This window comes from Pelodiscus sinensis, chromosome 2 (assembly GCF_052426305.1).
Source record: "Pelodiscus sinensis isolate ZL-2025 chromosome 2, ASM5242630v1, whole genome shotgun sequence".
In the NCBI taxonomy this organism is placed as follows: domain Eukaryota; kingdom Metazoa; phylum Chordata; order Testudines; family Trionychidae; genus Pelodiscus; species Pelodiscus sinensis.
Window position 1 is genome coordinate 177,680,656 of NC_143053.1, and position 13,674 is coordinate 177,694,329.

Below are 13,674 nucleotides of genomic sequence, written 5' to 3' on the forward strand. Positions count from 1 at the left end.
GGCGGACTGTGGGCGGGGCCAGGCTGGCTGATGGGGAAGGCAGAGCCTTCCCCCACCTTACACACCGGATGCCCATGTATGAGAGGTTCACATGGTCATGTCAAACAGTCACAATAGGGATGTAATAGTATAGTTGATTAACCAATTAACCGATAAGCAAAAGCTTATAGGCTAATGTTATAGACTACACGTATTTCCTTTCCCCCCCAAACGAGTAAATTTTTTAGCAGGCAGGCCAGCGGCCCAGCTCAGTCCTGGCCCACGCCGGACACGGGACTTACCTGCACTGTGGCTGTGCACTTGAAGTGTATTAGGAGCTGGGCGAGCAAGTAGCCCAGGCAAGTTCTAGTTCTCACCGGGTCCGGGAGCTCAGACACCCACTCCCAGATGGGCTGCTGCCACGCCTCACTGTTGCCTCTTTATCAGAGGCAGCAGCACAGGGTGACAAGTAGCCAGTCCGCAAGAGGAGCTGGTTGTTAAACTGGCTCCCATTGTGGATTAGCTTCCACCTGGCACCTCGTGCTGCTGCCTAGCCCTCCCCCAGGGACTGTAGAATAGTCGACTAGCTGATAGGAATTAATGAGGTTACTTGACTATTCAGTTAACTGATATTTAACATCCCTAATTCACAAACTATGAGGAAAAATACCAAGCACTGAATGTATTGCTAATAATGCAGTTTTAAAAAGGCTAAGCAGTCTTTATATTATTTATAACCATCTTTTACTTTTTATACTGCACTTCTGCATGCTTTACTATACTTTAAATGCTTTACTAGACACTCTTACATATTTTCACATTCATTTATTATTATTTGGGCTATATTTATAGCCCTACAAATTCATGGTTCATTCTGATTAATTTCTTAGGCAGAGAATTTTAATTGTTCAGTTTCACATTTTGAGATACTTAAGAGTTGGAATTTCCCAGTGTTAAAACCATGGGAATCCTGATGCAAAAGAGGATTGTTGGGGGTCACAAAGCTGTTGTGGGGAAGGGGGATCATCTGATTCCCACCATCACTTGTGCTCTGACTTCAGAGCTGGTCTTTGACGACAGTAGCTGCAGAGCTTTCTGCAACTGTGGGAGATTTCAGGAGGTGGAGGTTGGTCTGATCAACCTGTTGATGTTAAGAGCACTCTTGCCAAAAACTCTAAGCTGCTAACTGGCTGGGCAGGAAAGGGACTAGATTTCCTCTTCCCCTGCATAGCTCTTCTGAAGAGGAGATCAGACCCAGCTCTGGGTATTTCCCCTGGCTGTAGGAGGCTCCACAAGGGCACTGCTTTCAGAGCCCAGTGCTGAAGACAGCAGCCACAGTGCTTCCTGCATCTGGGGGAAATTTGTGGAGGTGGGTTTGATCTCCCCTGTACTGCAAGGAGCCTTTTGAAATGGCAGTGCCTCCAGCCCTAGCACTCTCCTACCCCTCTAATAGCTAGATTTCATGTGGGGATGGTCTGATCTCACAGTCCATGATGTGTTTTTGTTTTTTGTTTTTTTTTATAGCCACAGATTTGGTTGGGCTCTAGACATATTGCATGTTATCACTTTGGTTATATGTAGGTACATTTAATCTTATAACAAAAGAAGCTTTGTTAACTCTAGCAAAATGATACTCAGAAAGTGTTCCAAAGTACCTTCATTTATTTTTTTTACTTCAGAGTTTTATTTCTATACCTCACTATTGTATCTGTTGCTGTTGCATTAAAGGTGTTGATCAGAGTAACATCTAAAATTTGTATAGAAGAAACATCAGTTTAGATACTCTGTGGGAGAAAGAGATGGTACAATTGAGCTATTTTTTTGGTGGCTGAACGTTTCATAAATGAGAAGATTTTGATATGGTCAGAGAAATGTTTTCCTTAGATTTTCTTCATTTTACATATGGTCAGTACATCATCAGTGATGTGTACCTTTATCCACCACTCTATATTTGAGTTAACCAATTCACATTTTAAATCATATATTTTTTTCAGCAACAGATAAAATAATGACTAAATATTTATTGTGTTTGAGATTTAAGATTCTAATTTCAGGAATGTTTTTGGCATTGGCTACTTTGTGTTATAACATTTATGGATTTTTTTTCCAGCATACCCATGTGCCCAGACTCATACCTTTAATAACAAGCAACTGTACTTCAAAATCGGTTGCTGTCAGGAGGTAAGTATAAGAAATTATTAAAGCTGTTAGTTTATATTCCTTAATTTTACAATAGACTACTAGTAAAATTATCTTTAAAATAGTATATATTTATTTCTACAGTGACAGAAATTTATGTGGAAATCTGTTATCTAATTAGCTACCATGCAGTATGGAAGTTTCAAGCTTATTTCACTACAAAAGTGACTTTCCAAATGGAACTTAAATGTAAAAAAAATAAAATAAAGCGTTTCCCCAAGTCTGCAGAGCTCCAGTACTTCTGTTGCCATAGATTTCCTCAGTAGTGGTTGAAATTAATATTACTCTGGTCAGTTTTGCTGATGCAGTTCAGAACCCAGCAGAGACTGTATCAAAAGGATGTCATTTTCATGTTAATGCTACTATTGGTAAAGCTAGGAACAGGAGCAGAGGCAGACATTGAAATTATTCTTGGGGGAGGGAGGGCAGCACAAAACCATTACTGATTTTTGCCTCACACTCTTAGGGTAGGTCTACACTAGACCCAAAAGCTCAATTTAAGGCACACAACTTTTCAATTTAAGGTCCCTGGGCTCCATACAGCACCGCCACTTTGAAACGCCATGGGAAGCACTGTGTCAGGCTCCACACAGCATTTCAAAGTGTCAGTGCCGCGTAGAGCCCAGGGTCGGTTCCCAGGTGAACCCAGGCTCCACACGGAAACGCCACGTGCGGCCTAGGAGAGCTGAGGATTCCCAGCTGGCCCCAGGCTGCACACGGCATTTCAAAGTGGTAGTGCCATGTGAAGCAGTCTGAAATTTCTGCAGCGGGACAAATAGCTGAAAAGTTCCTTGCATCGGCCAATGCCTTGGTGTTGGATTTTTAAATTTATAAGATACCACCTAGTTACAGGCTATTAACAAAAAATGATACTCCCAAGCAAGTAATAGGACTTGCTGGATTTTCAACAAGACATCAACTTCCTTCTCAAGAGGTTTGGTGTGTTTGATTTTTCTCATTGGGGAATTGGCACTTAATGTAGCTGATGGGCCTTTTGTACAAAACATGTTAAAGCTGATGCATTTGTAGTACAGCTATCGATTTAATTGCATTTAACTCGGGTAGGCAAGATATGTCCAGTGCGTCGGATCCAGGCCACCAGATCTAGCCCATGGCTGCCTCGCTCGGCCCCTTACCACAGAGCCGCTCACACCGCTTTAAACAGCTGGCTGCTCTCTGTTCTGGATGCTGGGGAGGGAGAGAGGAGACTTCATGTGCTGCTCCTCAGAAAAATCTCTCAGCTCCAGTTGGCCAGTTTCTGGTCATTAGAAGCTGAGAGATTTTGCTGGAGACAGGGGCAGCATGTGAAGCCTCCTCCATCCCTTTTCCCTCCCCAACCCACCAGCAGAGCCACATGGAGCAGCCAACTGTTTTGACCAGCCTGGGTCTACAGCAGGCAGGCAGAGAGCCTGCCTCAGGTTCCTGCAGGGCTGTTGCTGGAAGCTAAGTGCCTCCCAGTCAGAACCTACCTCAGGCCACCTCCCCTCATGCCCCAGGTCACCACCCAAACCCTCTGTATCCCTTCTCCCCACTTCTTCTGGGTCACAACTCCCTTCAAGACTATGCACCTTTTCCTACACCCTTCCCCCAGGACTGAATCCTCTCCTATATCTGTACTCCCTCCCCAGCCCTACACTCCTGTCCCTTACCCCAAGCTCATTTCCGACCCAACCTACATACCAGACCCCACACCCCCTCCATAGTAGTGTGGCAGTTGACCACTTATCAAAATCTTGGAGTGGCCCCTCCCTTAAAAATTATTGCCCATGGCTGAGTTAACTCTCACAATTAATACTTCATTGTGATTCAATTTTTAGTTAATTGCAATTGACTGCACTGTTAAACAATAGAATACCAGGAGTAGCAGTGTTAGTCTGTACAGGATAAACTTAAAAAACAACAAATAGTCTGGTAGCACTTTAAAGACTAACAAAACATGTAGATGGTATCATGTATAGTATCTGGTGGTAGTACTCCCTCTCTAATTGCCTACTATAGTTCTTATTTGCCTCTTTTGACTATCTAATTTTTAGGTGCATATAAACTATTTGGTTTTCCTGTTACATTCCAGTTGGCTTTCCCCTTGATATTTTTATTCCCACTGCCTCTTGTCGTTGTCCCCTTCTCCCCCCATTTATTTTAGTTCTGGACGTTCAATACTCTGGTCATCTGAAGAAGTGGGCTTTGCCCACGAAAGCTCATGATATCATCTACATATTATGTTAATCATTAAATACAAGACTATTTGTTGTTTTTTAATAGAACACCAGTTTAAATTTATTAAATATTTTGGATGGATGTTTTTCTACTTTTTCAAATATATTTAGTTTTTACTACAACACAGAATGCAAAGTGTACAGTGCTCACTTTATTTTTTATTACAAATACATGCACTGTAAAAACCAAAAGAAATAGTATTTTTTAGTTTTCTTCATACAAGTTGTGTAGTGCACTCTATTGTGAAAGTGTAATTTACAAATGTAGATTTTTATTGTTAAATACTGCTTTCAAAAAGAAAAAAATGTAAAACTTAAGAGCTCACAAGTCTACTTGGTCCTACTTCTTGTTCATATAGTCACAAGTTTGGTTAAAATATGCAGGAGATAATGCTTCCTGCTTCTTGTTTATAATGCCACCTGAAAGTGAGAACAGGCATGTGCATGGCATTATTGTAGCCAGCATCAGTATGGTTTGTGCCCTACTCACTATGGATTCATGTGTCCCTTTGTGTTCAAACATCATTCCAGAGGGCATGTGCCAATGCTGTTGACAGGTTCTGCTCGATAACTATCCAAAGCAGAGTGAACTGATGAATAGACATTTAGCTCTTACATTTTTGTTTTGTTTTGTTTGAGTGCAGTTGTATACTACAAAAATCTACATTTGTAATTTACACTATCATAATAAAGAGGTTGCACTGCGGTACTTGTGTGAATTGAAAAAATATTATTTCTTTTGTTTTTTACAGTACATGTATTTATAATAAAAAATATACAGTGAGCGGTATACTCTTTGCATTCTGTGGCATAATTGAAATATTTGAAAAAGTATAAAACATCCAAAATATTTAAATAAAATGTATTCTATTATTTAACAGTGCAGTTAATTACAATTAATTTTTTTTAGTGTGACAGTTTTTATAGTTAATTGTAGTAACTCTAGTTGTACATCAGGTATTCATATTAATCATTTCTGCTTTTTAAAATGCAGTTATGTTTGTTTATGCTACTAATTTGCAAGGTGCAAAGTAAAAATTTTCTACTGTTATAATATAACAAGTGAAACAATTTCCTCCATATGCTAAATCTAAGATATTTTATTATATGTAGTTATATTCCAGGAGAAAAAAGAACAAAGCTATTATTTCAGCACAGTACAGAACTGTAGATTTGTAATAGTTTTTTCTGCTCTTTTGTTCTAGACGTTCATTTGAATTTTTAGACCTGTTATTGCAGGAGTGGCAGACGCATTCATTGGAAAGGTAAGGACAAAGTGTTCCTTTTTGTTATCTAGAAAGCTTTTCAATTAATTTAAAAACAAAAATCTGTCATTTGAATCCTATAACTTGACTACTCATCTAATTTTGAAATAGAAGAGGTACATAGGGTAAACATCTATTTGCTGTTATGAATGGTCCTGTCACTGTTTTATTGGTGCTGTTTAAAACTTATCTTGGAATTCAGAATGGGTATATAACTACCTGAAACGAAAAGGTTTGCTTAAGTTTTGTTATGTCTTCCTTAGCATTACTATGGGAAATTAATTTTATGCTTCTCTTCAAACTTATTTTGAAGAGAAAACTGATCTTCTAGTTATTGTCCCTGTAGGTGTCTTAGGTTGTATGTATGCTCACTGCACATTTTACATCAAACTATGTTAGCAATGTCCTCACATCTATTCCTTTGACCTACTCATCTGTTTGCTCCATGACAAATGTATATAGGAAGTAGCGGTGGTCTTCAACTTCTTACGTCTTGAGTGTTATGGTATCTGCTAAGTAGCTGCATAGCTTGTTTACAAGTTAAGTATTTTCTTGTCCCAGATTTGTGCTTTTCAGGGAAAAGGTGTGTCCTGTCGTACTTTTTGTAGTCAGGTCCTCTATTGCATTCAGCTCCTATTCATTTGCAGCCTTTGCTACATGGGTTATGAAAATTGAAGACTTAAATCCTTCCCATAGGTCAGAGGTGGGCAAAAGGGCCTCCGCGGGCCGGATGTGGCCTTTCAAGCGGGTAGATCCGGCCCATGGAGGCCCTGCTGCTTCCCCCGCCCCCAAGCCAATTAGGGCCTGGGAGTGGGGGAGCACGTGAAGCCTCCTCCCGCCCTGGGGCAGAGCGAAGAAGGCTTTGGATGCTCCCCAACCCCAGGCCTTAATTGGCTGGTGGGGGGAGGGAGCGCGCAAAACCTCCTCTCACCCCTGCGAGCAGCATGTGGCGCTTGGAAGAGCCACGCACTGCTCGCAGGGAAGGATGGGGAGGTGGGCGGTCAGAGAGTGGAGGATGCTTTGAATGCTTCCCCACCCCAAACCAATCAGAGCCTGGGGGCGGAGGGAGCTTCTTGAAGTTTCCTTCACCTTGTCCCGGCCCTGTGAGTAGCCCGTGGCATTTCACAGTGCTACAAGCTCCTTGCAAGGTGGAAGGAGGTTTCGGGTGCTCCTCAGACCCTGATTGGCCTGGGAGGTGGGGGGAGCGTGCCAAGTCTCTTCCAGGGCATGGGTGCCTAGTGGGAAGGAGGGGGCAAAAGGGCTCCCCCACCTCCAGACCAATCATGGTCTGGTGGTGGGTGGCTCTGCCCCTTCCTGTTTAGGCCCCACCCCTTCCGTGGTGGCCAGGGGCTACTTCAAAAATTTTTTGAAGTGGCCCCCGGGTAAAAAGTTATTGCCCACCCTTGCCATAGGTCCTTCCCACTCAGTGCGAGGCATTCACCTCCACTGTCTTAAAGAATCTTTCATCCTGTCAAAAGTGTAACATTGGGTTTGACATCAGTAGCAGATCCAGGAAGCTGAGGGAAGATAGAATGAAGTTGATCCTCTTGGAACATTTCCTGAGACCTGTTTGGGTCCAGTCTCACTCCCTTCTCCTCCTAGTATATTGGCTTTCGCTTCTCAGGATACTGTAGCAACTCCTTCTGCTCCAGAAAGTAGAGACAATGAGGCAGCTTCCAACACTTGGAATCCTTCTAAAAGGAAAAGATTCCATTCCCCTGTGAGGGAGCAAAAATCACTCCCACGATTAGGGAACAAGGACGACTTCTTCGAGGAGTGTCCCTGTGGGTGCTCCACCTTAGGTGTTTTGGTGCCACAGCGCGACTGGCTGGAAGATTTTAATAGCAGTGGCTTTGACAGCTAACTCGCACATGCACAAAAGTGCTACACGTGCCAGGCAGCTAATGCGCATGCACGAGATAGGATCTCCTCAGTTCCTTCTCTGCCACCGCCAATGTCGGTCCGAACCCTCAGTGCGCTCTGCAGATTTTTCCTCAGAGAGACAGCTAGCCTTAAGTTTTCTTTTCCTTTCCTTAGTTAGTCTTTTTAATTATATTTTTACTATAATCTTTACGATCCTTCAAAAACAAAAGAAGTCCGAGTGTCTCCCTCAGATATGGAAACAAGTGCGGACTCCACCCCTCATGCTTTATAAGAATAAAAGAATGGCCGTACTGGGTCAGACCAAAGGTCCATCTAGCCCAGTAGCCTGTCTGCCAACAGTGGCCAGCACCAGGTGCCCCAGAGAGGGTGGACCGAAGACAGTGATCAAGCGATTTGTCTCCTGCCATCCTTCTCCAGCCTCTGATGAATAGAGGACAGGGACACCATTTTTATCCCCTGGCTAATAGCCTTTTATGGACCTAACCTCCATGAAATTATCTAGCTTCTCTTTAAACTCTGTTATAGTCCTAGCCTTCCCCTTGGGGGACTCCTCTCTCTTGCTCTGAGGAGTTTTTTTTCCCCTCAGCTTCAGCTTCGTCATATGAGATGGAGAGAGAGATTTTTACAGATTTGATTTTTTTCCTCATACAATCTTTTTCGCAGTGTTCTCCCAAGCACCTAATCTGCAGGCTTTGTTTTAAGTGCTGTTTTTTCCTCAGAACCGCAGACAGCCTCTGCAGGAACTTTCCTGCGAACCACAACTGAGAACTAGATCTCACCATTTTGCATCAAATCTTTACACAATCCCTCAGTGCATCCTCATCCTTCTGCTGAGGATGTGGTTTTCTATTACTGCCTGTGTTAATCAGTATTTTAGTGATTTTAATTGTTTGCTCATCAAGATGTTAGTTAAATTGATTTGACTTTATTTTGCGTGTGCATGTGCAAGAAGAACCTGAAGTCTCTTTAAAACATTATTACCATTCTTTCAATAAGTAATGGTAGCAAATTAGCTTCTGATGATACATCTTTGGAATTTTTATCCTAACATTAGAAAGAATAGGAAATACTGCCAAATGCAATGTTCTTATTACTAGAAATGCTTTCCAGATTGGTGTTGGTGTACTAGCTATGTTTTGGGCTGCACAGATGCAAAAGAAACCTGTCTGAAAGGTGGGAAAAAATTGTTCTATCTTTTCTCCCAATGAACTAAACGTTTACGTAACTTTTTTTTTGGTCGTAAGTGCAAAATAGGACCAAGATATTGGAAACACTCTTTTTTTCTAAGAAAAGTTGTTACCCCAGTGACCTAAATTAGTCTACAGTACAATGAGTTGGGAAATATTTTAAATCTTATTCAGTGATACACAATATACCATGTGTTGCTATTATGGTAAATCATAGAGGTAAAAATATATGTTAGTTCCCTCAGAAAAGAAGACAAAATCAGTATTTTTCTGTAACAGTAGTTAAGAATTACTGGCTGACTGGTATTTTTCACAGATAAAGGAACTGAGAGACAGAGAGATTAAATGATTTGTAGAAGTTTATTTAGATCCTTGACCAACAACTTAAATACAAGGTGTTACCTTAAAGGTCATGACAATTCTTCATTTTCAGCTAGTGGTACTGTGTTTTTGACTAAATCATTTTCAATCCAGCAGTAGTGATTGATTATTAAAAAATTAACTCTTTAGGAATGCAACAGACACTTTATCTTTGTACTTATTCAAGATGTAAGACGAGTTTATTAGCCTATTTTCTGTCACTGTTCATTATATTGACATCTTTAGTATACGTGCATCTTCCTAAAATTGAGAGATACTTTCTAGCATGCCTGTCTTCAAAATGGGCGTTAGTCAGCCAACAGGTACAGATTCCATCTTTAGAAGCAGAAGATGCTGGGTCCTGACAGCCTATCTAAGCATCTTAAAAAGGATGGTTATATTGTTTTGGTTCTAATGCCTTTCCTGACTATACCTGCCTGAAAGGAAATCTGGATCAAACTGTGGGCAGGTCTACAGTACAATAAAAGACCTATGTCATAGCTGCAGCTGGCCAGGGTCAGCCAGCACATGCTGTGGGGCTAAAAATTGCAGTTGAGATATTTTGGGCTTAGGCTGGAATCTGGGCTCTGAACCTTAGCAAGGGAGGTGGGTCTCAGAGCTCATGTTTAGCCTGAACGTGAATGCCTATACTACAGATTTTAGTCCTGCAGTCTGAACCTTGCAAGCCCAAGTTGTTTGACCTAGCTCTGAAACTTGGTGCTATTGGTTTTTAATTACAGTGTAGCTGTACTCTGTATGATTTAGAGAAATGTAACTAACAGGTAAGAAATTACTTTTGTATACTTGTAATAGTAAGGTTAATCCTAAGGAATGTTTGTCTTCTAGGCATGCAACTGTCTTGGTTGAAACCATCAAAAAAGGCATTCATGATGCTGATGCTGAGGCAAGAGTGGAGGCAAGAAAGTAAGAATTTCGAGCGAAATTATAAACTTGATTGAAAGATTAGATATTTTATACCAAGAGGAGAGAAATCTAGGTATTGTGGTATGGTTAACAAATGTAGCTGTTAGTATCTGAAGAACCAGGTTCAAATTTGGTTGAAATAGATTATTTTTAATATAGAACCAAAATGATCATTTGTTTCCATGCAAAATTCCCTGCCTAATTTAGTAAGCTTAGAACAGTTACTAGGTTTTTGTTTTGGAGAATCTGAGAATTTCAGTAAAATGGAAGTATTGTGGATGATAATTGCTCTGTAATCAGTCCCTTACTTCCATGAGTACAAAAAATCATTGAACACTTAAGTTTTTTAGATGATAGGTGTAAAGGTAACTAAAAGCCCCTTTGAAATATGTAAAAAGTATCTAAGTAGCTTGAGGATGGCCATTTCAAATTGACACCTTTTCATGCAAGGTTTTAACTTGAAATCTGCCCTGCTTCATGACAATAAGGCTTACTATTTTTTGCTATAAAAGGTTTTTTTTCTCTAGGAGATTCTGTACTTGTCATGTATGGAGATATACAGTTACACCGAATAAAATACATGTATAAGAAATAAAACTGAAAATTATGGATAAATCTAGTTTTCACCTAATCTATCTATAATCTCATTCAAATCCATTAAAATCAAGTTCACAAAAACCTTCATCAGATTCTAAGTTTAAACATTTAAATGATCAAATGTTAATAAATGAAAATATTAAAATTCTTACTGCAGCATTACCTCACATTGCACGTGCTTCTAATGTTACTCTTACATCTAATCCTAAAAATATACAATATGTGCAATATGAGAATTTCTTCAAGAACCATAGTTTTCTTTCTTTCTTTCTTTCTTTCTTTCTTTCTTTCTTTCTTTCTTTCTTTCTTTCTTTCTTTCTTTCTTTCTTTCTTTCTTTCTTTCTTTCTTTCTTTCTTTCTTTCTTTCTTTCTTTCTTTCTTTCTTTCTTTCTTTCTTTCTTTCTTTCTTTCTTTCTCATAACGTTTATGAACATAATGTGCATCGTTGTAGCTTTGTGACATTTAATTTCCCTGCTTTTGTTTAAACAATACAGAACAGGCAAGACAAAATTACTACTATTTTGGCATGTCCTGTCACTGGAGTTGTGTAATGGCCACAACTTTCACAAAGTAACTGGCCAGGCCAGAGAGAACATTTAGTTTGAAATCAGAGTTTTCCTTCTCTTAGGTGAACTGCCTGCCCTGGTAACCAAGCCCCACCTGCCCAATAGAAGCACAGAGAGGTGAAATGACTTGCCCAATGTCACCCAGTAGGTCAGTGGTAGGAGACCCGGCTTCTATACTTGGCTCTTAATCCCAGTTCTTTATCATTTTCACTGTACTGCTCTGTCTAATAGTGAAAATAAAATTGTCAACATTAACAGTTAGCAATCAGATGAAATAATCCCAGTTAGGATTTGAAATCTCCACCTGATTGTGGTAAATGGAACTGGGGAGGGCTAATTCACTCCCATTCGGATGCCAGTCTTTTATATTTGTGTAATGTACAACAAATTCTGAATTACACGAAAAGAATACCTGTTAAAAATGCATAATCAATATCTTATTTCACAAATGTTATTTCTTGTGCACCTTTTATTTCCCAAAATGTATATCTATTTCAAAGACAAACTTTGAAGAAAAATTAAATCATATATTTAAACTAACATTTTTTTTAAATTCCCTTTTGAGAAATACCGTTTATACTATGCTAGTTCATTGAAAGGTTATCAGAATGGATCATTCTGTGGTATCACAGATACAATTGGCTGCTTCATTTGATGGTATATTCTAGGGCAGTGGTGGACAATCTGTGGACCTCATACATTCCATCAGGGTTCTACGTGTGGCCTGCAAGAGCTTTTGTTTATCATTGCCTATGCGCAGGGTTGCCAAATTCCACTGGTTTCTGTCTGCATAGGTTTTTTTTCCCACCAGTGTTACTAAAGCGATATGCACATAAAATGAAGTGCATCCTGATTGCATACAATGTTGACTGAGCATTGTATGATCCCTCTGCATCTAATAAAGTGCTACTTCAGCACACCACACTAATTCTAAGTACGCAAGCAGAGTTAGCAAAACTACCTTATACCTGGAGACTGTCTTCGTTCCAACAGTTTTGTGGCCCACTGAGAGGGAGGAGGGCCATTTATGAGTCCACTCACTAGCCGAGGTTGCCCATTGTTGTTCTAGGATATCTTTACTGAAGCAGAAAATATCAGAAGAATTTCATGGAGAAGATGATAGGAGTACAGAAATTATTTTGGAAAGATTAGTTCAGGATTTTAAGTCAGATGTCTCCAAAAGGTGGCTAATGAGGTAGCAGTCAGCATATATTTCTATGCTAGATTTTCACTTTTTCTTCATAGTTAAAAAACAAACAACCCCAACCATCTAACAATTATGCCTGGCTGTTCTTTTGTTTTGTAGGACTTACCTGGGTCTTAGAAATCACTTCCCTGGTGAAGCAGAAGTCCTCTACAATAACCTTGAGCCATCTTATCAAAGAAGCCTCCACACTTACTTGAAGAATTCTGGCAGTATAGCATCTCTCCCTCAGTCAGACAGATCATCCTCCAGTTCACAGGAGAGTCTCAAGTAAGGATCTCTTAAATGATTCCTAGTCTGAAAGACTAAAAATGGTCTAGTTCGAATTTGCTTACCGTTCATCTAAACAGTGGAATAGTCTAAGTTCTATGACGAACAGAAATATTTAATTAAATCTTCACAATTACTGCTTCAGAGTTCCGTTTCAGTACTGTACTTATAATTGCCAAAATGAAGTTGAAATTGGCACTTAGCTGCAGGACAGTAACAAAATTCCGTCTAAGCTGCGTGGCTGCATGCCCACACAGCTATTTACTGAACCCTGCTTAGTGTTTCAAAGCTCTCAGCGCAGGCAGGATGTTCAGCTGACTAGCAGGGGGCAGGGTATCTGTAAACAGTAACTGAACGCTGCCATGTGCTAAACTGAAGAGCTTCCAGACCAGAAAAAGCAGACAAGATAAGCAGACAAGATAAGGAAGGAGCAATATGTGGCTGGAGGAGGGAGGGAGTAAGTAATTACTTGGCTTAGGGGAAAGTCAAAGGGGAGAGGAGTTAGGAGAGTCCCATCTGCCAGGTGATGGGGTGGGAGAGAGGCAGAAACCCAGCAGTCTCTTCAACCCTCCTGGTCTGGGAAAGGGGAGTTAAGGGGCTGACTGCATGGGATAGGTGGGAGAAAGAGCGTCTGGGTGAATGCTGGCATCTATGCAGTGAGGTGGAGGCGGGGAGCAGTTTGGGGTGTCCTGACTCGCTGCAGTCCTCTCTGTTAGGCTGGGTTGGAAGGGATGAAAGCAGGCTGCATGGGATGTGTGTGCTAGGAGAACATTTGTATGGTTGCATTTCAAACAAAATTTACATGGATGTTAATTGCTTAAGATAAGAAAGAAGAAGATTCTTTTAACAAAATTTTTTGGAGTGTTGCCGATATCTAAACCTCTGTACTTAATGTTTTTTTAAAATCGTGTGTTATTAATTAATACGTGGTAAATTGTATTGCGTTAAGGCTAGATCTTTGCTATGTGGTAGAGTTCTGGCTCTTATGAGTCAAAAGTAGCAAGTACTAGGTGTGCTGCTAGT

At 40.4% G+C, this 13,674-nt stretch overlaps 1 protein-coding gene across 31 annotated transcripts in view; it reads left to right on the top strand.

Moving 5' to 3' along the window:
• CLASP2 (cytoplasmic linker associated protein 2) overlaps positions 1-13,674 on the top strand; it is a 261,567-nt gene that overhangs the window by 130,982 nt on the left and 116,911 nt on the right. For all 31 annotated transcript variants that reach the window (XM_075921810.2, XM_075921815.2, XM_089776567.1 and 28 more), the window contains 4 exons: positions 2,090-2,160; positions 5,600-5,659; positions 9,937-10,014; positions 12,484-12,651. In XM_075921810.2, coding sequence (XP_075777925.1) covers positions 2,090-2,160; positions 5,600-5,659; positions 9,937-10,014; positions 12,484-12,651 — 377 coding nt within the window. The remainder of the gene's footprint in view (positions 1-2,089; positions 2,161-5,599; positions 5,660-9,936; positions 10,015-12,483; positions 12,652-13,674) is intronic.